The sequence below is a fragment of the Entelurus aequoreus genome, linkage group LG25, assembly GCF_033978785.1.
Source record: "Entelurus aequoreus isolate RoL-2023_Sb linkage group LG25, RoL_Eaeq_v1.1, whole genome shotgun sequence".
In the NCBI taxonomy this organism is placed as follows: Eukaryota; Metazoa; Chordata; class Actinopteri; order Syngnathiformes; family Syngnathidae; genus Entelurus; species Entelurus aequoreus.
This window is the reverse complement of record NC_084755.1, coordinates 5,526,113-5,551,139: the sequence shown is the minus strand read 5'-3', so window position 1 is coordinate 5,551,139 and position 25,027 is coordinate 5,526,113. Positions and strand designations below refer to the sequence as shown.

At 40.5% G+C, this 25,027-nt stretch overlaps 3 protein-coding genes across 3 annotated transcripts in view; 1 reads left to right on the top strand and 2 right to left on the bottom strand.

Moving 5' to 3' along the window:
• mrpl37 (mitochondrial ribosomal protein L37) overlaps positions 1-979 on the bottom strand; it is a 30,091-nt gene extending 29,112 nt beyond the window's left edge. The window contains exon 1 of the mRNA XM_062036390.1: positions 523-979. Coding sequence (XP_061892374.1) covers positions 523-901 — 379 coding nt within the window. The 5' untranslated portion in view covers positions 902-979. The remainder of the gene's footprint in view (positions 1-522) is intronic.
• A 3,049-nt stretch (positions 980-4,028) lies between these two features.
• Positions 4,029-19,680, top strand: rpl23 (ribosomal protein L23). The gene is made up of 5 exons (XM_062036462.1): positions 4,029-4,099; positions 7,982-8,065; positions 9,388-9,516; positions 17,522-17,635; positions 19,558-19,680. Exons 1-5 carry the CDS (start codon positions 4,087-4,089, stop codon positions 19,638-19,640), a joined length of 423 nt encoding a protein of 140 aa, XP_061892446.1. The 5' UTR covers positions 4,029-4,086; the 3' UTR covers positions 19,641-19,680.
• A 4,949-nt stretch (positions 19,681-24,629) lies between these two features.
• engase (endo-beta-N-acetylglucosaminidase) overlaps positions 24,630-25,027 on the bottom strand; it is a 36,604-nt gene continuing 36,206 nt past the window's right edge. Inside the window, exon 14 of the mRNA XM_062036335.1 lies at positions 24,630-25,027. This exon is cut by the window's right edge and continues 1,834 nt beyond it. The gene's annotated coding sequence lies outside the window, so the exon portion shown is untranslated.

Sequence of the window (25,027 nt, the reverse complement as noted above, 5' to 3'; positions counted from 1 at the left end):
ATTGATATATAAACTATCAGACTGCGTGGTCGCTAGTAGTGGCTTTCAGTAGGCCTTTAAGTTGTTCAACAGTCCGGGGGTCTCCGTTGTGCTATTTTAGGCTTCATAATGCACCACACATTTTCAACGGGAGACAGGTCTGGACTACAGGCAGGCCAGTCTAGTACCCGCACTCTTTTACTACGAAGCCACACTGTTGTAACACGTGGCTTGGCGTTGTCTTGCTGAAATAAGCAGGGGCGTCCATGGTAACGTTGCCTGGATGGCAACATATGTTGCTCCAAAAGCTGTATGTACCTTTCAGCATTAATGGCGCCTTCACAGATGTGTAAGTTACCCATGTCTTGGCCACTAATACACCCCCATACCATCACACATGCTGCCTTTTACACTTTTAGACTAACAAAGTAGCATGAGAAACAGTAAGTAATGGTAAGGTGCTTGCTGGTCCTCTGGTTGAACACATAACATTAGACTAACAAAGTAGCATGAAAAAAAGAAAGTAATGATAAGATGCATCACCTTCCAGCAGGCTGGTCCTCTTGTGGAACAAATAACATTCCTTCTCCTTGTACAAAGGCATCTCCTGGTCTGGGGGAGACTTGTAACGCCGGGGGTCGGTGTAGTCCCTGCTCCACTCCGGGTAAATGGGTTTAGCGAGCCCAGGGACGTAATGCATCTTTTCTCCATAGGTGACCTTCTCCAGTCCTGGGATGTGCACTTTTTCTTTCGGCTCCCATCGACTTGAAGCTGTTCTCGCCATACTTCTGTGACTCACAGACAAGTATCGGCCTCTTCCTCCACATGCAGACAGCCAGCTCACCCGTCTGTGGTGGACCGACTTCACAAAGCGAAGAGCCGCTGCGGTTTCTGTCAACATTTCGGTAATTATGCTCGCCATTGCGCTTGTAGGACGACTGGACTGTCACTACACGCTTCAAGATGAAAGACGGTACGCGCATGCGCACAGAATCGCTACGTCACTTCCTTTACGCTCAAATTGTACGACGGCGCTGTGAAGTGATATTTTTGTTTGTTTTATTACTTGTATTGTAACCTATTTTTATGGGCTTGCCTCTTTGTGATGTTAACTTTCTGTTAGAAGCTGTTAGAAAGTATATGCCTTGAGCTCTTATTTTGAAGGCATATACTGTATAACAGCTTATAACAGGAACTTAACATCACAAAGAGGCAAGCCCATAAAAAGAGGTTACCGTATTAAATTTTTAAAAAAAATACACATAATAGAGTGATATGAAAATAACATAAAGAATAACTAGGCGGGGATTTTAAAAAAAATAATTCAAACGATTCAATTTGGAATAAACGTTATTTTTTCAAACAAGGGACTTTACTTAAATCAATACGTGCAGCACAACAGAAAAAGTACTTTTTAAAATTAGCATTATTGTTAATGGATGCATTTGATCGATCACTTTGTCGTTTGTTGAATGAAAGGCTGTGTCACGCCAAATGTCTTCCCCCTACAAACCCCCTCCCCCCATTTACTTCCGTGATCATGTTTTCTCTTACGTCATTGACAGCGATCGATAGCACTTCGGCTTTGACTGCCCGTCGCTGGAAGGATACTTAGTCTTTGACAGCTGCTGGAATCTGAAGAAATCGATTATTGTTTTTTTTTGTACAGGCGCGAAACAGGACAGTCGCATGCCGGTTAAGGACCCCCGGCAACTTTGTAAATTTTATTGGACGAAGCCCCGGAAGTAAATGGGGGGGGGGGGGGGGGGTTGTAGGGGGAAGAAATTTGGCGTGACAGCTATCGAGCGGATATAGAGGAGTTCTTGTTTCCCTACGGACTGGTTTAGTCGTGACTGTCGACTGTAATAATTAACGTTTACGTCACTTCCTTTACGCTCAAATTGTACGACGGCGCTGTGTGGTGATATTTTTTGTTTGTTTTATTATTTGCATTAAATAAATAAAAAACATACATAATAGAGTGATATGACAATAACGTAAAAAGAACTAGGCGGAGATTAAAAAAAAAAACTTCATTCAAACGAGTCAATTTGGAATATGTTCTTTTTTCAAACGAGGGACTTTACTTAAATCAATACGTGCAGCACAGCACAAAAAGTACTTTTTAAAATTGGCATTATTGTTAATGGATGCATTTGATCGATCACTTTGCCGTTTGTTGAATGAAAGGCTGTCGAGCGGTTATAGAGGAGTTTTTGTTTCCCTACGGACTGGTTTAGTCGTGACTGTCGACTGTAATGATTAACGATTACGTCACTTCCTTTACGCTCAATATATACGACGGCGCTGTGTAGTGATATTTTTTGTTTGTTTTGTTATTTGTATTAAATATAAACAAACATACATAAAAGAGTGATATTAAAATAACATAAAAAGAACACGGCGGGGATAAAAGAAACACTTAATTCAAACGAGTCAATTTGGAATAAATGTTATTTTATTTTGAAATATGAGGAAATTACTACAAAAGTACACTTCATTCATTAACGGTGTTACAAAAAAGATCCGTTAGAATAATACATAATGTTGGATATAGAGAACATACAAACCCTTTATTTATTGAATCAAAAATACTGAAATTCCACGACATAGTGAGTTTGCAAACAGCTAAACTTATACACAAAGCAAACTACAACCTGCTACCCAAGAATATACAACAATTCTTCTAAAAAAAAGAGGAGAAATATAATCTTAGAGAAAAATGCAATTTAAAACATTTGTATGCACCTACAACATAATACCTTCAGTATATCAATATGTGGAATTAAATGATGGAATGGATTAAGCAAAGCAATCAAACAATGTACTAATATGATCCACTTCAAGAAACTCTTCAAACTTAAAGTGTTTACAAAGTACAAAGAAGAAGAACCATGATAAACATTCTGAATTTATTTCATCCATCCATCCGTTCATTTTTTTCAAAATAATCTTACTCATCTTACCATATAAAATGTAACTTACTTCACCGAGTATTATTTATTTATTTATTTATTTATTGTTATTGTGATTACTTATGGAGTATATTGTGAATAAATTGAGAACAGGAAGTGAACAAAAGTTTAGCAACCGCCTTATGTAAAAGGAAAGGGGTAGGATTAAATAAGCTCTGCTTCTCCCTACTCCTTTTCCAACATGTTGAAGGGAGGAACTGGAAATTGTGACGTATCATGTTGTATGCTTGCATGTTCGAAATAAACTCATAAAATACTATTGGCCAAGTTTTATATTCATAAATGTAAGTTTCTCAATACCAGACCTGTTTTTTGTGCCTTTAAAAAAGAATTAGAACTCTACGTCAAAACACTCTCTGCCTCTAACAAGCAAAAAGCTGTGAAAACGATGATGCTGTGTTCCAAATTTTAATTATTTAACTAAAATTGTGTGAGCCTATGGCTTTGCACTTTGTTTGTTATATATATATATATATATATATATATATATATATATATATATATATATATATATATATATATATATATATATATATATATATATATATATATTTATTTATTTTTATTTTTTATTTTTATTTATTTATTATTATTATTATTTTTATATTTATTTATTTATTTTTAGTTACTTTATTGAGTTTACAACCCCCTGGCGCTGTTTTTGTATTGTTTTTGTACTGTTTTTGTACTTATTTTGATTATTATTTCTCAACTGTTTGTAAATGTTGCAATTTATAAATAAAGGTTTATTTAAAAAAAAAACATGATTAAAAACTATGTTTTTTTAACAAACTTTGATTGATTGATTGAGACTTTTATTAGTAGATTGCACAGTACAGTACATATTCCGTACAATTGACCACTAAATGGTAACACCCCAATAAGTTTTTCAACTTGTTTAAGTCGGGTTCCACGTTAAACAATTCATGGTAAAACACGACCTATAGAGTGTATTTTAGTATTTACAATGAATCCATAGTCCAGACCAAATGTGTTAAACAGTCACTAAACACTTAGCAACACTCTTATTTCCGATTGTTTTAAAAGCATCACGCCCCTCCCTGACCCGGATGAAGAATAGCATATTACGCATAACTGCTTCCGCCCTCGTCCTCTTTCCTCTGGCGTCGCAATGTCGAAGAGAGGTAAGAAAGCCACATTGCTGAATCTAAATGCATCTGCTCGCCCCGTCCACCCAGCTAATGTAACCGTGTGCTCAATATCTTTTATAGTGTATCATTCATCCATTTACTGAGTTATTTTGCCATTAATCACGGCCTTTTTCGTACTTTGACTAGTAGTTCTAATTCTACCTAATCCCTCGTTTTTTCACGCTCAATTAGAATTACGTGACCCCAATTCAGTGTATCCTGCGTGTTCGACATAATAGGATCATCGTATGTCAAATAAACTTTACTTTCTTCTTTCGTGCCGGCGATTTGAGCGAGGAAATGTTTAGTGATGTGTGGTTCTACGTCTGGGATCTTTTCGGCTGATCCACAGTCTAGAATGTTCTTCAGTCTTTCCCGTTCTGTACCTTAATGTATTATAACTAATTGGTGGTTAATACTCAATTCTCCTGTAGTATTTGTAAGTAATGTGCATGTTTAAAGCAGAGTCAGGGCTTGCAGTACACAAAGCAAGCGATAGGGCTTGACAGGACACGTGATTCCGCAATGCATTGTGGGCCGTGGTGTGTTGACCATCACTTTACCTGCAGTAGTGTGAGATAATCGACAAACTTGATTTAAAATGGATCCTACAAACTAAAGGGAATGTACCGAGACAAACTATCCTATTCCAAAGGCTCGTTACCTCCAACAATTAGATACAATTGGTGAAATTATAAACTGAGAGTTGCGCAGTTGGGAGTAGTTATTACCTGCGCAGGTAACACAATAATGGTTATAGTTTCAACACACTGTTACCTCTTATAAGGACCGATGGCAACATTAATGTGGATGCCTAGGGGAGTCAACTTTTTAGATGCAAATTATTAACAGATAATACAATTCGAGAACAAGCAATTATAGTAGTTTAATGAAATGTAACGTAAAGCATTAACTAGAGTACCGAGGATGTCGTTGTGGCTTGTACAGCCCTTTGAGACACTTGTGATTTAGGGCTATATAAATAAACATTGATTGATTGAACTTATGTTCCATCACTGTGATCAGCTGTTAGCATAATTACCTTGCTCAAACATGGCATACATGTCAGATACTGCATTATTAAACATTAGGGAAGCAATGGCCAATGAAGCAATATTCTTGCACGCTACAATCTGCCATTGCCTTGTGCGTTTCTGTGAATGTGTGTTTGTGTACGTGTGCGCTTTCTGTCAAAATGTGTGCGCTATCTTTCAGTGTGTGTGCGCGCTTTCTGTCTGTGTGCGTCTTCTGTCAATTAGTGTGTGCGTGCATCTTCTGTCAATGTGTGTGTGTGCACTTTCTGTCAATGTGTGCGTCTTCTGTCAATGTGTGTGTACGTGTGCGTCTTCTGTCAATGTGTGTACACGTGTGCATCTTTTGTCGATGTGTGCGTGCGTCTTTTGTCGATGTGTGCGTGCGTCTTCCCTCGATGTGTGCGTGCGTCTTCCCTCGATGTGTGCGTGCGTCTTCCCTCGATGTGTGCGTGCGTCTTCCCTCGATGTGTGCGTGCGTCTTCCCTCGATGTGTGCGTGCGTCTTCCCTCGATGTGTGCGTGCGTCTTCCCTCTGTGTGCGTGCGTCTTCCCTCGATGTGTGCGTGCGTCTTCCCTCGATGTGTGCGTGCGTCTTCCCTCGATGTGTGCGTGCGTCTTCCCTGGATGTGTGCGTGCGTCTTCCCTGGATGTGTGCGTGCGTCTTCCCTCGATGTGTGCGTGCGTCTTCCCTCGATGTGTGCGTGCGTCTTCCCTCGATGTGTGCGTGCGTCTTCCCTCGATGTGTGCGTGCGTCTTCCCTCGATGTGTGCGTGCGTCTTCCTTCGATGTGTGCGTGCGTCTTCCCTCGATGTGTGCGTGCGTCTTCCCTCGATGTGTGCGTGCGTCTTCCCTCGATGTGTGCGTGCGTCTTCCCTCGATGTGTGCGTGCGTCTTCCCTCGATGTGTGCGTGCGTCTTCCCTGGATGTGTGCGTGCGTCTTCCCTGGATGTGTGCGTGCGTCTTCCCTGGATGTGTGCGTGCGTCTTCCCTCGATGTGTATGTGTGCGTCTTCCCTGGATGTGTGCGTGCGTCTTCCCTGGATGTGTGCGTGCGTCTTCCCTGGATGTGTGCGTGCGTCTTCCCTCGATGTGTGCGTGCGTCTTCCCTCGATGTGTGCGTGCGTCTTCCCTCGATGTGTGCGTGCGTCTTCCCTGGATGTGTGCGTGCGTCTTCCCTGGATGTGTGCGTGCGTCTTCCCTGGATGTGTGCGTGCGTCTTCCCTCGATGTGTATGTGTGCGTCTTCCCTGGATGTGTGCGTGCGTCTTCCCTGGATGTGTGCGTGCGTCTTCCCTGGATGTGTGCGTGCGTCTTCCCTCGATGTGTGCGTGCGTTTTCCCTGGATGTGTGCGTGCGTCTTCCCTCGATGTGTATGTGTGCGTCTTCTGTCTATGTGCGCAGCCAGAAAGTCCAGTTCATCACAACATTGTGTTCAATCAGCGTTGTGCCGCATTCCCCTTACACAGCTGGAAATGCAGTCTAGCAGAACAAAATAAAGAAATATTACTAACATTAGCATAAAAGTGGCAACGCAACATCTAAAAGGAGCACCGACTCCAGCAGTTACGTGCACATGGACATATTTAAGCGAATTAAAAGACAAAAAATAAGTAAATAAAAATGCTTCATTTCAACACACCTTTCAAAATATTCTGACCCGATCGCACACATTCTGATTAACATGTCATTGTGATGGAGATGGGTAGTTTATGCTAGTACACGTTATATTTTTCTTACTGTTTAAAAGTTATGTTTTTAAAGTCCAGTTCTGCCCAGCACAGATGAAATAGATTTTTATTAATTTTAATGAGCTGCACTGATTTGAGATGCAAGTGTTTAGAGTAGCAAGCTGAGTCCATTGAGCTGTTAAATGAAGGTGCAGCTGTCAGACATGGTAGCAGCTCACATACCAGGCAGGATGGCACCCCTTCTAAAAAGCACTTGCTTTGTCTGCTCCGTGACAAAGTGAGTTGTCCATGAAGGGAACAGCAACTCCATGACTGTGGGTGAGATGGCAGGTCCACCTTGTGACTGACCAATCTCAATCAGTGATGAGACATGATGGATGATGTCTTGTGTCCACCTTCCTTTGCCCCACTGGGGTCCACTAGACAGCTGATTTGAGTAAGCTGCCGCCATTGTTGAAGAGCCTTTATTTGCTTGACTGGGTCGGTTTTTATACTAGTGAAGAACTTCAAAAAGTGTTAGGCTCATTGTCGTCTGTTCTAATTGCACGTCATCTACCACTTGACCTCCTTTCTGAGATGGACTGAGTCCTGTAGAGCTGCAACTAACTATTATTTTGATAGTCCATTAGTCAACAATTACCTTTATGATTAGTCCACAAATCAGATAATGAAGTGTACACATTTAATGGCTCTAATTTCTGGATGCAGCTTAAGTTATTTTAGTCACGTGCTTACAAACAACAAAGATGACTCATTCATTCATAAATATTTATACTATAACTGTAAAAAAGGAAACTACTGATAAAATGTTTAAACATTCAATTTCGCGTCAAAACATCACTTCTGTGTTTTTTAAAATAAAATACTGTACCCATAAGGAATTGAGTTGGAGAATCAAAAGATGGAGCTACCTCTTTTCATGACATTCAGCAGTATTTATACATCTGTGGCTTCTCAGCACAAAACACACGGGAAATGTGTCGTGAAAACCCGTCTGACTGGAACTCTTAACAGCAACAAAACTCCTGCAATTACATAGCGAAAGAATATAGCATCTAGTGGTATAAACTTGGTTCAAAATACACCTGTGTTGAGGTTTGTCTCAAGAGTGAGTGATCCTGGAGGTCGGACACGCTAAACATTGCTTCTTTTACCAGGACGTGGTGGCTCCTCCGGGGCCAAGTTCCGCATCTCGTTGGGTCTTCCAGTGGGAGCAGTTATTAACTGTGCAGACAACACAGGTATGTTATGCTTCATCACATTCTTACAATCACTGCCTGGAGGGCGCCAACCTTTTAGAGAAGAAATATTGTCTGATACAATAGTGGTACAAGCAATTAGTCATTTTATCAGAATCAGAATAGTTTTATTGCCATTGTTTGAGAACGGGTTCACAAACTAGGAATTTTTCTTGGTGCAATCGTGCGACATAAAACACATATAACACATATTTGGTAATAAAAAGAGCTGTAACTGAGCTATCAGATAGACTTAGAAGGAATTCAAGGAGCTGCTGTTAGGAGTTATTGTTCATTTGCCTGATGGCCGAGGGTATTTCAATATGACATGTAATGTAAAGCATTCACCTCTTCCAGCAGACCAAGGACTTCATAATCCTTGTTAGTTAGATTGGTGTCTCATTAGATCCAACATGTCTAATGAGCAGAGATACCCAAGAGGAAGCTGGTCAATCAGGCTGAGTAGCAGCAATCAATGTCATTGAAAGTGTATCGTCCTAATTCTGCCATCTTGCACAAGCAGGTAATAACTACAAGGGGTGACATTACTGTGATACCTGCGCAGGTATCACAGTAATGTCACCCCTTCTAAAAAGTTGTAGTTATTACCTGCGCAGGTATCACAGTAATGGCACCCCTTCTAAAAAGTTGTAGTTATTACCTGCGCAGGTATCACAGTAATGTCACCCCTTGTAGTTATTACCTGCGCAGGTATCACAGTAATGTCACCCCTTGTAGTTATTACCTGCGCAGGTATCACAGTAATGTCACCCCTTGTAGTTATTACCTGCACAGGTATCACAGTAATGTCACCCCTTCTAAAAAGTTGTAGTTATTACCTGCGCAGGTATCACAGTAATGTCACCCCTTCTAAAAAGTTGTAGTTATTACCTGCGCAGGTATCACAGTAATGTCACCCCTTCTAAAAAGTTGTAGTTATTACCTGCGCAGGTATCACAGTAATGTCACCCCTTCTAAAAAGTTGTAGTTATTACCTGCACAGGTATCACAGTAATGTCACCCCTTCTAAAAAGCACTTGCTTTGTCTGCTCCGTGACAAAGTGAGTTGTCCATGAAGGGAACAGCAAGTCCATGACTGTGGGTGAGATGGCAGGTCCACCTTGTGACTGACCAATCTCAATCAGTGATGAGACATGATGTCTTACTAAGATCTAAATAGCATGAGTCACTATGATCACTTCATGTAGACGTGTAAGTGTGCAGCTGAAATAGAAGTTGAGTGCTCTGATGGTATTTGACACATGTTCTAGGAAGCGTGGATACTATACATTCAACATGGCTAATTGTAGTCACCTTTCTTCAAGGTGCCAAGAACCTGTACATCATCTCTGTGAAGGGCATCAAAGGTCGCCTTAACCGCCTGCCTGCAGCAGGAGTGGGTGACATGGTGATGGCAACCGTCAAGAAGGGCAAGCCAGAGCTTAGAAAGAAGGGTAAGTGAAGAATGATGTAGTTGTCACTTCAATTGACTTGTTGGATAGTTGGAGTGGTCCACAGTAGGGCTGTGTAATTACTATTAACAGGTTTCACTATTATAATATTCATACTGTTATGTCTAATTGTTCATGGGAGGGTGTATGATGCCTGCTTTATCAGTGCAGTATCATGCCGGCTTTATCAGTGCAGTATCATGCCTGATTTATGGAATAGAATAGAAAGTACTTTATTGATCCCTGGGGGAAATTCAAAACCACAATTCGCTCACAATAGACAGTAATAAATAATATAATATATTATATATATAATATATAACAGTATCATGCTTCAAAAAGCTGTGCACTGCAAAATGTGTGAAAGATTGATTGCTTTTTTAATTTCAGATACATTTTAAATCTTTTCTGTTACAAACTAAATAGTTACTGTAAGTTGATCTGTTCTTTTTGTTTTCCTTCATGTTAATAAGGATAACATTTATGCAGATGTTTACTTACAATTGTATAGGGGAGTGATACTGATTATAGTTGTGTGGGGTTCTACTTCCTAGGAGGAGCATTCATTCAAGTACTGACCTAGCCAAACATATATAAAAGGGTTGTCAAACTCATGTTAGCTCATAGGAGATAATTTATCCCCACGTTGGCATTAAAATTTAAACTTCAGATTGTTGTACTTTGAACAAAAAGCACATTGTGAAAAAGTCGACATTACAAATAATCCTCTTGGCAAAATACTTGAAGTTGGTTGACAATTGTGAAGAATAAATTGATGCAATTCTTAACAACAATGTGTTGTTCTGCAGGTTAAATGAAATACTGTACTTTTCGGACTATAAGTCGCAGTTTTTTGTCATAGTTTGGCCGGGGGTGCGACTTATACTCAGGAGCGACTTATGTGTGAAATGATTAACACATTAGTGTAAAATATGAAATAATATTATTGATCTCATTCACGTAAGAGACTACATCAGGGGTCACCAACGTGGTGCCCGCGGGCACCAGGTAGCCCGTAAGGACCAGATGAGTAGCCCGCTGGCCTGTTCTAAAAATAGCTCAAATAGCAGCACTTACCAGTGAGCTGCCTCTATTTTTTTAAATTTTATTTATTTACTAGCAAGCTGGTCTCGCTTTGCTCGACATTTTTAATTTTAAGAGAGACAAAACTCAAATAGAATTTGAAAATCCAAGAAAATATTTGAAAGACTTGGTCTTCACTAACTGACAAAGAAACAGATAACAGATTTGGTGTCCAGTTCAAAGTGTGACATGATTTATTTAAACATTTGAGAGTTGACTTTTGTATTTTACATGAGTTATTATTTGTACAAACATGGTGCAAAGTAATTCATGATTTGTTAAAAAATGTTAGTGGCTAGCTAGTTAAAATGGGATATTGTGATTTCCCAAGACTGTCTTAGAAGTGATCATTTGAAAATGTTCAATTTGAAAAATGTGCACTTAGAGAAAATATAAAAATAGTGTTGCATGTTGATATTTATCTGTTTTATATATATTTATTGTGAGAAATCATAAGATGATCAGTGTTTCCACAAAGATAAATATCATTAATTATTAATAATAACATAGAGTTAAAGGTAAATTGAGCAAATTGGCTACTTATGGCAATTTATTTAAGTGTGTATCAAACTGGTAGCCCTTCACATTAATCACTACCCAAGAAGTAGCTCTTGGTTCAAAAAGGTTGGTGACCCCTGGTCTAGACGTATAAGATTTCATGGGATTTAGCGATTAGGAGTGACAGATTGTTTGGTAAACGTATAGCATGTTCTATATGTTATAGTTATTTGAATGACTCTTACCATAATATGTTACGTTAACATACCAGTTGGTTATTTATGCCTCATATAACGTACACTTATTCAGCCTGTTGTTCACTATTCTTTACACATTTTAAATTGTCTATTCTTGCTGTTGGCTTTTATCAAATACATTTCCCCCAAAAATGCGACTTATACTCCAGTGCGACTTATATATGTTTTTTCCCTTCTTTATTATGCATTTTCGGCCAGAGCGACTTATACTCCGAAAAATACGGTAGACACACCTTTCAAAATATTCTGACCTGATCGCACACATTCTGATTAACATGTTATTGTGATGGAGATGGGTAGTTTATGCTAGTACACGTTATATTTTACTTACTGTTTAAAAGTTATGTTTTTAAAGTCCAGTTCTGCCCAGCACAGATGAAATATATTTTTATTCATTTTAATGAGCTGCACTGATTTGAGATGCAAGTGTTTAGAGTAGCAAGCTGAGTCCATTGAGCTGTTAAATGAAGGTGCAGCTGTCAGACATGGTAGCAGCTCACATCCCAGGCAGGATGGCACCCCTTCTAAAAAGCACTTGCTTTGTCTGCTCCGTGACAAAGTGAGTTGTCCATGAAGGGAACAGCAACTCCATGACTGTGGGTGAGATGGCAGGTCCACCTTGTGACTGACCAATCTCAATCAGTGATGAGACATGATGGATGATGTCTTGTGTCCACCTTCCTTTGCCCCACTGGGGTCCACTAGACAGCTGATTTGAGTAAGCTGCCGCCATTGTTGAAGAGCCTTTATTTGCTTGACTGGGTCGGTTTTTATACTAGTGAAGAACTTCAAAAAGTGTTAGGCTCATTGTCGTCTGTTCTAATTGCACGTCATCTACCACTTGACCTCCTTTCTGAGATGGACTGAGTCCTGTAGAGCTGCAACTAACTATTATTTTGATAGTCCATTAGTCAACAATTACCTTAATGATTAGTCCACAAATCAGATAATGAAGCGTACACATTTAATGGCTCTAATTTCTGGATGCAGCTTAAAGGCCTACTGAAATGATTTTTTTTTATTTAAACGGGGATAGCAGATCTATTCTATGTGTCATACTTGATCATTTCGCGATATTGCCATATTTTTGCTGAAAGGATTTAGTATAGAACAACGACGATAAAGATTGCAACTTTTGGTATCTGATAAAAAAAAAGGCTTGCCCCTACCGGAAGTAGCGTGACGTAGTCAGTTGAACATATACGCAAAGTTCCCTATTGTTTACAATGATGGCCGCATGAAGTGAGAGAGATTCGGACCGAGAAAGCGACAATTTCCCCATTAATTTGAGCGAGGATGAAAGATTTGTGGATGAGTAAAGTGCAAGTGAAGGACTAGTGGGGAGTTGAAGCTATTCAGATAGGGAAGATGCTGTGAGAGGCGGGGGTGACCTGATATTCAGCTGGGAATGACTACAACAGTAAATAAACACAAGACATATATATATACTCTATTAGCCACAACACAACCAGGCTTATATTTAACATGCCACAAATTAATCCTGCATAAAAACACCTGCGTGTTTGTTATGCTAGCTCCTAGCTCCTCTGCTAGCTCCTAGCTCCATAGAACACGCCAATACAATTCAAACACCTGATCAACACACACAATCACTCAGCCCAAAAGACCGTTCACCTAACCCAAGGTTCATAAAGCTTATATATTTTTAAAAAGTTACGTACGTGACGCGCACGTACGGTACGTGTTATGCTAGCTCCTATGCTAGCTCCTAGCTCCATAGAACACGCCAATACAATTCAAACACCTGCACAACACACACAATCACTCAGCCCAAAAGACCGTTCACCTAAACCAAGGTTCATAAAGCTTATATATTTTAAAAAAGTTACGTACATACGCAAAAAAAAGTTGCGCACATATGGTCAAGCGATCAAATGTTTAGAAGCCAAAGCTGCATACTCACAGTAGCACGTCTGCGTCTTTGTCATCCAAATCAAAGTAATCCTGGTAAGAGTCTGTGTTGTCCCAGTTCTCTACAGGCGTCTGTGTATCGAAGTCAAAAGTCCTCCTGGTTAGAGTCTCTGTTATCCGAGTTCTTCCATCTTGACTGCATCTTTCGGGAATGTAAACAAAGAAGCGCCGGCTGTGTACTGTTGTGGCTGACTACGTTCGAAAAATACGTCCATTTCGCACCGACAACTTTCTTCTTTGCTTGCTCGGCTTCTTTCTCCATAATGCAATGAACATGATTGCAACAGATTCACGAACACAGATGTCCAGAATACTGTGGAATTATGAAATGAAAACAGAGCTTTTTCGTATTGGCTTCAATGTGGAAGGCATACCCGTGTTCGCCGGGCTACGTCACGCGCATACGGCATCCTCAGAGGCGTTTCGAACCGGAAGTTTATCGGCAAATTTAAAATGTCACTTTATAAGTTAACCCGGCCGTATTGGCATGTGTTATAATGTTAAGATTTCATCATTGATATATAAACTATCAGACTGCGTGGTCGGTAGTAGTGGCTTTCAGTAGGCCTTTAAGTTGTTTTAGTCACGTGCTTACAAACAACAAAGATGACTCATTCATTCATAAATATTTATACTATAACTAAAAAAGGAAACTACTGATAAAATGTTTAAACATTCAATTTCGTGTCAAAACATCACTTCTGTGTTTTTTAAAATAAAATATTGTACCCATAAGGAAGGGAGTTGAAGGAGTGTCAAAAGATGGAGCTACCTCTTTTCATGACATTCAGCAGTATTTATATATGTGGCTTCTCAGCACAACACACACCGGAAATGTGTCGTGAAAACCCGTCAACAGCAACAGAAGGAAGTCCTGTGTGTGAATTATAGAAACCCAGTACACCAGGTCAAGGCAATTATTGAAAACCCGTCAACAGCAACAGAAGGAAGTCCTGTGTGTGAATTATAGAAACCCAGTACACCAGGTCAAGGCAATTATTTTGACCAGGGGGCCAAATTTAGAGACAAAAAATGTGTCTGGGGGCCAGTATATCAGAATTTTAGGAACACTAATACACAATAATGTCTGAATGCTAAAAACGTTATGACAGACCACCTTAAAAACGGAATGGCATTTAACATTTTTTTCCTGAGTGAGACACCCAGAATGTACATGAAAATAAAGAATGTTACAATATTAACTATGAAGGATAAAACACTGAATATTGACTACCGTATTTTCCGCACCATAAGGCGCCCCGTGTTATTAGCCGCACGTTTAATGAACGGCATATTTCAAAACTTTGTTTACCTATTAGCCGCCCCGTGCTATTAGCCGCACCTACGCTACGCTAAAGGGAATGTCAACAAAACAGTCAGATAGGTCAGTCAAACTTTAATAATATATTACAAACCAGCGTTCTAACAACTCTGTTCACTCCCAAAATGTAATGTGCAAATGTGCAATCACAAAAATAGTAACACTCAAAATAGTGCAGAGCAATAGCAACATCAATAACTCAACGTTGCTCATACGTTAGTGTCACACAACACACAAAATAAACATTTAAAGCTCACTTTCTGAAGTTATTACTCATCTACAAATCCCTCGAATTATTCTTCTTCGGTGTGCTTCACTTGTTTTTTGACACCATCGATGATGTGGACGCGCATGCAGTCGTAGATCAACAGGAACGGCGCTGCGTGAAAAAAGTCACCCGGTGTCTTCGCGTAAACGTCTATCAACCACTCGCTCATCTTTTCTTCATCCATCCATCCCTTCGAGTTAGCTTTTATGATGACGCCGGCTGGAAAGTTCTCTTTTGGCAAGGTCTTCCTTTTGAATATCACCGTGGGTGGAAGTTTCTGGCCGTTAGCATGGCAAGCTAGAATCACAGTAGGACGACTTCTCATTCCCTGTGGTGCGAATATTCACTGTACGTGTTCCCGTTGTATCCACAGTGCGGTTCACATGAATATCAAAAGTCAGTGGAACCTTGTACGCGTGTCTCTTAGGAGGAGACATTTTTTTGTCTTTACAGAAACACACAAATGAAATTAAATATCCGCGAGCTTCTTCTTCTACGGGGGCGGGTGCTCACCTTGGCGGTTGCTTACAGTAGAAGAAGAAGCGCTTCCTCTTCTATGGGGGCGGTTGCTTACCGTAGAAGAAGAAGCGCTTCCTCTTTTACGGGGAAAAAAGATGGCGGCTGTTTACCGTAGTTGCGAGACCTAAACCTTATGAAAATAAATATGAATATTAATCCATATATAAGGCGCACCGGGTTATAAGCCGCACTGTCTGCTTTTGACAAAAATTGTGGTTTTTAGGTGCGGCTTATGGTGCGGAAAATACGGTACATATGAACGTCACACCCCCTCTCCATCCATATATTTTACAATCAAGTCAAATGCAACAAAAATATAAACATGAAGGGTAAAAGAAAAAAAACACCTACAATCTGATATATGTGATATATCACTAAGCTTTAGAACTTTGTTGTAGAAATCTCCTTCCACGTCTGTCCCTGACACCCACATTTCAACTAACTAGATGACCATAGTAACTAACTAGATGACCATAGTAACTAACTAGATGACCATAGTAACTAACTAGATGACCATAGTAACTAACTAGATGACCATAGTAACTAATTAGATGACCATAGTAACTACCGTATTTTTCAGAGTATAAGTCGCTCCGGCAGAAAATGCATAATAAAGAAGGAAAAAAACCATAGAAGTCGCACTGGAGTATAAGTCGCATTATTTTGGGAAATGTATTTGATAAAAGCCAACAGCAAGAATAGACATTTGAAAGGCAATTTAAAATGTCTAAAGAATAGTGAACAACAGGCTGAATAAGTGTACGTTATATGAGGCATAAATAACCAACTGGTATGTTAACGTAACATATTATGGTAAGAGTCATTCAAATAACTATAACATATAGAACATGCTATACGTTTACCAAACAATCTGTCACTCCTAATCGCTAAATCCCATGAAATCTTATACGTCTAGTCTCTTACGTGAATGACATCAATAATAATATTGGATATTTTACACTAATGTGTTAATCATTTCACACATAAGTCGCTCCTGAGTATAAGTCGCACCCCCGGCCAAACTATGACAAAAACTGCCACTTATAGTCCAAAAAATACGGTAATTAGATGAGCATAGTAACTAATGAGATGAGCATAGTAACTCATTAGATGAGCATAGTAACTCATTAGATGAGCATAGTAACTCATTAGATGAGCATAGTAACTAATTAGATGAGCGTAGTAACTAATTAGATGAGCATAGTAACTAATTAGATGAGCATAGTAACTAATGAGATGAGCATAGTAACTCATTAGATGAGCATAGTAACTCATTAGATGAGCGTAGTAACTAATTAGATGAGCATAGTAACTAATTAGATGAGCATAGTAACTAATTAAATGAGCATATTGACTAGTATATGATGCAGAGTCCAAGCATGTAAAGACTTAGTATAGTTGAAGACTTAGTTAGGGTGATTATAAAAGATGAGTGCACATCATAATGGCAGCTACACTTTACATCTTAAACATCTAAACAAATTATTTGGGAATGTCCAGCTGGCCAGATTGAAAAGCTTAATGGGCCCCATGTGGCCGCTGAGCCTTAAATTGCCCAGATCTGGTCTACACTAAAACATTTTTTTAAAAGGATGTAAACAAGAGCTTGTTAAACACTTTCATTCAGCCGACACAGAATAGATGACCTCATCACCTGCATTGCTATTTGCATCTTGTGAGCGTTTTCTTCATATTTTCAATGGCCAAAACACGTCTGGTTGTCCCTTGGAAGGTTTGTGAACAAGACAACATTCCAACAAGTGCAGTTCCCCTTTAAAGGCGGCCAGCTGATCTCATTGTAGAACCTTCTAGTCAGCCATTAAAGCTGTCAACATGTACTAAGAAGGTGTTGTCCACAGTACATCCTGCAGTGGTCATACAGCAGCGCAAGTCTTACCTTACTTACCTTCTAGTCAGCCATTAAAGCTGTCAACATGTACTAAGAAGGTGTTGTCCACAGTACATCCTGCAGTGGTCATACGGCAGCGCAAGTCTTACCTTACTTACCTTCTAGTCAGCCATTAAAGCTGTCAACATGTCCACAGTACATCCTGCAGTGGTCATACGGCAGCACAAGTCTTACCTTACTTACCTTCTAGTCAGCCATTAAAGCTGTCAACATGTCCACAGTACATCCTGCAGTGGTCATACGGCAGCGCAAGTCTTACCGGCGAAAGGATGGAGTCTTTCTCTACTTTGAGGACAACGCGGGTGTCATTGTCAACAATAAAGGAGAAATGAAAGGTGGGTTTGCTTTTTGATTTAACCATGTAACTATCATAAACATGACTACCACCCATACTTGCCAACCTTGAGACCTCTGAATTGGGGAGGTGGGCGGGGTTCTACTAAGTGTACTGTATTTGCTGCTTACTTAAAATAAATAACACGTACTTTTCACTATTTGAGTAGCTTTTGTTCTGCCATTTGAGTACTGGCGAGCGATCTCAGAATCCGGGAACATAACCTTCACAGATTTGTTGAAAACATCCACAGAATGTTGCTTGCAAGGTGGCCCCTCCCCTCCGTTCATGAGTGCCACCGTGTTATGGGTTCTAGATAAACCTGTGGATAACGGAGACATATATAATAGTCTCCTTTTCAGGTGAGAGGACGCTAAGGGCAGTGCCTTTAAGGCACGCCCCCAATATTGTAGTCCGGCTGGAAATGGGGAGGTGTTCGGGAGAATGCTTGTCTCAGGAGATTTTCGGGAGAGGCACTGAAATTCGGGAGTCTCCTGGAAAATTTGGGAGGGTTGGCAAGTGTGCTACCAAATCACAGGTGGTAGTCATGTTTATAAAGTATATCTAACATGTTTGGTGTGTGTGTGTGACCTCTTCTAAAAGCACTTGCTTTGTCTAAACCATGACAGTGTGAGTTGTCAAGCAAGAGAATATTAAAGTCCTTCACTGTGGGTGAGATGGCAGTTACACTTCTTTCTGCTGCTCTCAATCAGTGATGGAACATGTTTGTTACTTTCACATTGTTATTATGGGATGTAGTCTGTTGAAATGTCTTCTTTCATGTGAAGTGGGCCTAGAGAACTAATGTCCTAGAGCAGGGGTGTCAAACTCAAATAGAGTGGGCCAAAATGTAAAAGTGAACAAAGCCTTTTAATAGGGACCCAAACAAGTTTTGCATTGAATATTGAACAAGCAAGACTTATAGAACTTTATAGTGACATGCAAAATCCAGTTTCAAATAATTATAATTAAAATATATGAATTACATATCAAATAAAATGAAAATAAAAAATGGAATGCCTCTTTTCTATTTGCAGCCTTCGGAGGTAAATATCAACATGAACTTTTTCCACAGGCTAATAAATTAGAAAATAAAATAACAATGAATAAATCAACTATTCAGGACTTTAAACACACTGATCTAATCTGATGTGCCCAAGCCAGATACCTGACATCTTTGCTGGGATGCTAGTTCATTCATGTCGGGGCTGAGGCAACCTTCATTATCCAACCAAGGTCTTCATCAGTCATTATATCTCCTAGTCCGCCCAGACCACAGTCTTGGGGGCGTGTCTTAAAGGCACTGCCTTTAACGTCCTCTACGAGCTGTCGTCACGTCTGCTTTTCATCCATTCTAACAACGTGCCGGCCCAGTCACAAGATATGTGCGGCTTCTGTACGCACACACACGTGAATGCAACGCATACTTGATCAACAGCAATACACGTTACACTGAGGATGGCCGTATAAACAACTTTAACACTGTTAGAAACATACTGTGAAGCCACACCAAACAAGAATGACTAACACATTTCGGGAGAACATCCACACCGTAACACAACAGAACAAATACCCAGAATCCCATGCAGCACTAACTCTTCCGGGCTGCAATATACACCCCCCGCTACCAGGTTGGGGGGGGTGTATATTACAGCCCAGAAGAGTTAGTGCTGCATTGGATTTGTGAGTCTCTCGGGAGGGTTGGCAAGTATGAGGATTAGCGGTGAATGAGGTGTTATTGTGCCACCGCCACTGTGGCCAATTTTGGCCTGCGGGCCAGAGTCTGACACCCATGTCCTTTTGTGTGTGTGTGTGTGTGTGTGTGTGTGTGTGTGTGTGTGTGTGTGTGTGTGTGTGTGTGTGTGTCATAACACTTGACTGTAGAAGACTGACTTACTGTATTAATGCTTTCTGCATCCTCAGGTTCTGCCATCACTGGCCCGGTGGCGAAGGAATGTGCTGATCTCTGGCCCAGGATCGCCTCCAACGCTGGCAGCATCGCCTAGCTTGACATTTATTTCAAATAAAAACAAGTTTGTTGCCATCTGGGTTTAGTTTCACTTTGTTCATGCCAGTCTGTATCATGTCTTCTATATCACGCATGCCGCATATACAGTCTGTATCGCACTGATCATGTCTTCTATATCACGCATGCCGCATATACAGTCTGTATCGCACTGATCATGTCTTCTATATCACGCATGCAGCATATACAGTCTGTATCGCACTGATCATGTCTTCTATATCACACATGCAGCATATACAGTCTGTATCGCACTGATCATGTCTTCTATATCATGCATGCAACATATACAGTCTGTATCGCACTGATCATGTCTTCTATATCATGCATGCAACATATACAGTCTGTATCGCACTGATCATGTCTTCTATATCACGCATGCAACATACAGTCTGTATCGCACTGATCATGTCTTCTATATCATGCATGCAGCATATACAGTCTGTATCGCACTGATCATGTCTTCTATATCACGCATGCAACATATACAGTCTGTATCGCACTGATCATGTCTTCTATATCACGCATGCAGCATATAAAGTCTGTATCACACTGATCATGTCTTCTATATCACGCATGCAGCATATAAAGTCTGTATCACACTGATCATGTCTTCTATATCACGCATGCAACATATACAGTCTGTATCGCACTGATCATGTCTTCTATATCACGCATGCAGCATATAAAGTCTGTATCACACTGATCATGTCTTCTATATCACGCATGCAGCATATAAAGTCTGTATCACACTGATCATGTCTTCTATATCACGCATGCAGCATATACAGTCTGTATCGCACTGATCATGACCACGCCCCCCCCCCCCCCCCTCATTAGATTGGTCGACACTGACAGCAGCCAGGAACATCCACTTTTAGTCAAGTTAAAGTAGCAATGATTGTCACACACACACCATGTGTGGTGAGAGTTGTCCTCTGCATCTGACCCATCCCCTTGTTCACCCCCTGGAAGGTGAGGGGAGCAGTGAGCAGCAGCGGTGGCCACGCCCGGGAACCAAGCCGTCCCTCCCCCCCGTACAAAAAGACAACTAATCCTGTACAGTTACAGAAACATGTTATAGAGATGCAACAATTGGGATTACAATTTTAAATACATTTATTGTGTATTTGTCCGCCATAAACTGGCCTCCAGCACCCTCCACCCTGAGAGGGACAAGCGGTAGAAAATGGTTACAAACTGATGACTTCCTGTCATCCGTTCATCAAACACCTTTTTTTGAATCCTCTCTTTGTTTGCACGGAGTTCTTGCCACACTTGAGTCAAGTGTCTTGCTCAAGGACACAATGGCAGTGGACGGCAGAAGCTGGATTCGTACCAGGAACCCTCCATTTTCTGGCCGACCACTTCTATCCTCTGAGCCACCGCCTTCGCTCACAATGTTCACTTTTTTTTGGTGTATTTTGTCATTGCAATAACACAAGAGTAGAAATAACCAACTAGTCTAAATGAGGATCACCAACCCGTGGATTGTGATCTACCAGTCACTTTACTACCAGTCACTTTACCACCAGTCACTTTACCACCAGTCACTTTACTACCAGTCACTTTACCACCAGTCACTTTACTACCAGTCACTTTACTACCAGCCACTTTACTAGCAGTCACTTTACCACCAGTCACTTTACCACCAGTCACTTTACTACCAGTCACTTTACTACCAGTCACTTTACCACCAGTCACTTTACTACCAGTCACTTTACTACCAGCCACTTTACTAGCAGTCACTTTACTACCAGTCACTTTACTACCAGTCACTTTACCACCAGTCACTTTACCACCAGTCACTTTACTACCAGTCACTTTACTACCAGTCACTTTACTACCAGTCACTTTACCACCAGTCACTTTACTACCAGTCACTTTACTACCAGCCACTTTACTACCAGTCACTTTACTACCAGTCACTTTACCACCAGTCACTTTACTACCAGTCACTTTACTACCAGTCACTTTACTACCAGTCACTTTACTACCAGTCACTTTACCACCAGTCACTTTACCACCAGTCACTTTACTACCAGTCACTTTACTACCAGTCACTTTACTACCAGTCACTTTACTACCAGTCACTTTACTACCAGTCACCTTACTGGCCCTTCAGAAAAGTCTTCGGAACAATAAATGTATGATGACATCATTGTCTCCCGGCTGGCCTGGGAACATCTCGGGATCCCTGTCAGGATCAAACACTGATGACATCTATTAAACAGACTAGAAGCAAGGAATCATGCAGAGACAGAGTTCATTTTGGCTCAATGAGGAGAGACGTATTGGGCTGCACACTCAGTTACAGATCCAACCTACGCTCTAAGGCACAGCCCACGTGCTCCTCTATTTATTTGTGAGGTCCCTGGTTACATCACTGAGGCTGCTTCTGAAGGAAGGGGGGTCATTTCAGCAGCCCCAGTTAGACACAATATATGATTATTCAGAAACGGAAATGTGCTGACACCCGTGATATCACCCTGCCTCTGCTTTGTCTGCGTCAAGGTACTCGATGTTTGCCCTTGGCAGTCAGCAGGCCGGGTCTGGACACAAACACTGATACGAGACGACTCGCAATCCAAGATAATAATAATAATGGATTAGATTTTATATCGCGCTTTTCTAGTATTAGATACTCAAAGCGCTCACAGAGAAGTGGGAAGCCATCATTCATTCACACCTGGTGGTGGTAAGCTACATTTATAGCCACAGCTGCCCTGGGGTAGACTGACGGAAGCGAGGCTGCCAGTTTGCACCTCCGACCACCACCTGTCATTCATTCACCAGTGTGAGCGGCACAGGGGCAAGGGTGAAGTGTCCTGCCCAAGGACACAACGGCAGCGATTTGCATGTCAAAAGGCGGGGAGCGAACCTGCAACCCTCAGGTTTCTGGCACGGCCGCTCTACCCACTACGCCATGCCGCCCCGGATTGCAAAGATCGCAAGTTGTCCCTTTGCACAGATAGAAAAGTACAACTTGTCGTTGTGGCTTGTACAGCCCTTTGAGACACTTGTGATTTAGGGCTATATAAATAAACATTGATTGATTGATTGATTGAACTTCAGCACAATTGATAATAACTATAGCAACGGCCTTTAAGCATAAGAGTTGTGTGATAACTAACAATCCCCCAGGAGGAGCTGGACAAAGTGGTTGGAACCAGTCCTCTCAAGGCTTCTCTGCTTAGGCTGCTGCCCCCGCGACCTGACCGCGGATAAGCGGAAGAAGATGGATGGATGTCTATTCTTTAAATGTGATATCACCTTCTCTTCATTTTAAATTGGGTGTCAAAGGCGGAGAACTTTCTGCTCTGTTCTTACATCCAATTGTTCCAAAAATGTAAATTGTGTTCCAGAAGTTGTTCAGCTCTTTTTATCTTTGACAACATTTTTTACTTCCTTTTCGCCTGAAAGTGATTGAACCTGAGAATGTTGAGAATGTTTCAACTTCCTTCCATCTTGCTACATAATTATTTATTTACAGACAGACATCATTTGGTATTACAATAACACTCTTAAGTGTTGATAATAATCATCACTCTTGGTCTCTGGTAAGTACATTAGTAAGTACATTAGTAAGTACATTAGTAAGTACATTAGTAAGTACATTAGTAAGTACATTAGTAAGTACATTAGTAAGTACATTAGTGTACAGCTGCACTAATGGACATTGGAGTGTTACTTTCAAAGGCTAAATTAAAGTATTGCTAGAAACATAATTTTATATGGGACTTTATTGTATTATATGTATAGTACATGTTCCAAAAAGAAAAAAAGCATAAAACACACTATATTTAAATATACTAAATGTAAAAAAGGGAATAAATATTCCAAATAATCTAGTTTGGTTACGCCATCATGAGCGCAACACAATGTAAAAGTTTCAACTACAATTGTAAATTAAAGCTGCAAGCAGCGTTGGTCGGGTCCGCCTTTTGGCAGGTGCTAGTCCTAGGTGTCCAATACTTTTGTCCAGTGGTAGTCCTGAGTGAGACCTACATAGAGGTTTTTGTTTCGTGTCTCTATGATATTCGTACTGGGAGTTAGAGGAAGTTGTGTCTGAGTTCACATTGTCATTATAGGGTATTGTGTGTAGAATTTTGAGGACAAAAAAGACATAATTGCATTTTCCGTTGTCATTATAGGCACCGGAGCAGCATCAGTGCTGCGGGTCTTTGAAGGCTCGTAAAATCTAAACGGTAGCACTTATCACAATTCTTTCCTCAACTTTTAATCAGAAGGGTTCAATCTCTCTCCTGTAGCAGTTTGAAGCCGAAACGACAAACGCGCTTGGAGGAGATAACGTTTGATGTTTGGTGACCGGTTGTAACAAAAATTTTGTTCTGAAGGAGGAATAGCAAACTTCCTGTTGATTTTTGCTGAAGGATGTCAATCTATGAAATGTAGGTCTAGGTGAGACCTACATAGAGGTATTTGTTTCATGTCTCTAAGACGTTCCTACCGGAAGTTACAAGCAGTTTTTTCTGAGTTTTCCTCTGAGGAGCAGTTTTTTCTCTGTTTTATTCAAAAATTATGTAGAGCACAATTTTGAGTTTTGGGGTTCGGTTTTTTTTTTAGATCGCAATTTCCACCAGTCCCGATGTGTGTGAGAAGTTTGGTGAGTTTTGAAGTATTTTAAGGGGGTCAAATTAGAGGTCAAAGATGTAAAAAGCAGTGTTTTTAGTACATTTTTGTCTAAAATGGGAAATTGCCAACTTCCTGTTGGTTTTCGCCCGAGGATGTGTCATTATGAGTTGTAGGTCTAAAGCAGACCTACATAGAGGTTTTTGTTTCATGACTCTACGACCTTCCTAGTGGGAGTTACAGGCAGTTTTCTCCCTAGGGGGCATGTCTCTAAGACGTTCCTACCGGAAGTTACAAGCAGTTTTGTCTGAGTTTTCCTCTGAGGAGCAGTTTTTTCTCTGTTTTTTTTCAAAAATTATGTAGAGCACAATTTTGAGTATTGGGGTTCGTTTTTTTTTTTTTTAGATCGCAATTTCCACCAGTCCCGATGTGTGTGAGAAGTTTGGTGAGTTTTGAAGTATTTTAAGGGGGTGAAATTACAGGTCAAAAAGCAAAAATGAGTGTTTTTAGTCATTTTTTGTCTTGAAGGGAAAATTGCCAACTTCCTGTTGGTTTTAGCCCGAGGATGTGAAATTATGAAAGGTAGGTCTAAGTGAGACCTACATAGAGGTTTTTGTTTCATGTCTCTACGACCTTCCTGGTGGAAGTAAGAGGGGGGGCGCTAGAGCGCAATTTTGATTTTTGGGGTTTGGTTTTTTGACTAAAGTGTGCTCTGCCCGAGTTTGGATGTGTGTAAAAAATTTGGTGAGTTTTGAAGCATGTTAAGGGGGGAAAAGT

Excerpts from the sequence above, each read along its gene's own strand:
- rpl23 (XM_062036462.1), top strand. Across the intron at positions 9,517-17,521 it reads GCCAGAGCTTAGAAAGAAGG|TACATCCTGCAGTGGTCATA; the intron begins GTAAGTGAAGAA and ends ACATGTCCACAG. Across the intron at positions 17,636-19,557 it reads CAATAAAGGAGAAATGAAAG|GTTCTGCCATCACTGGCCCG; the intron begins GTGGGTTTGCTT and ends CTGCATCCTCAG.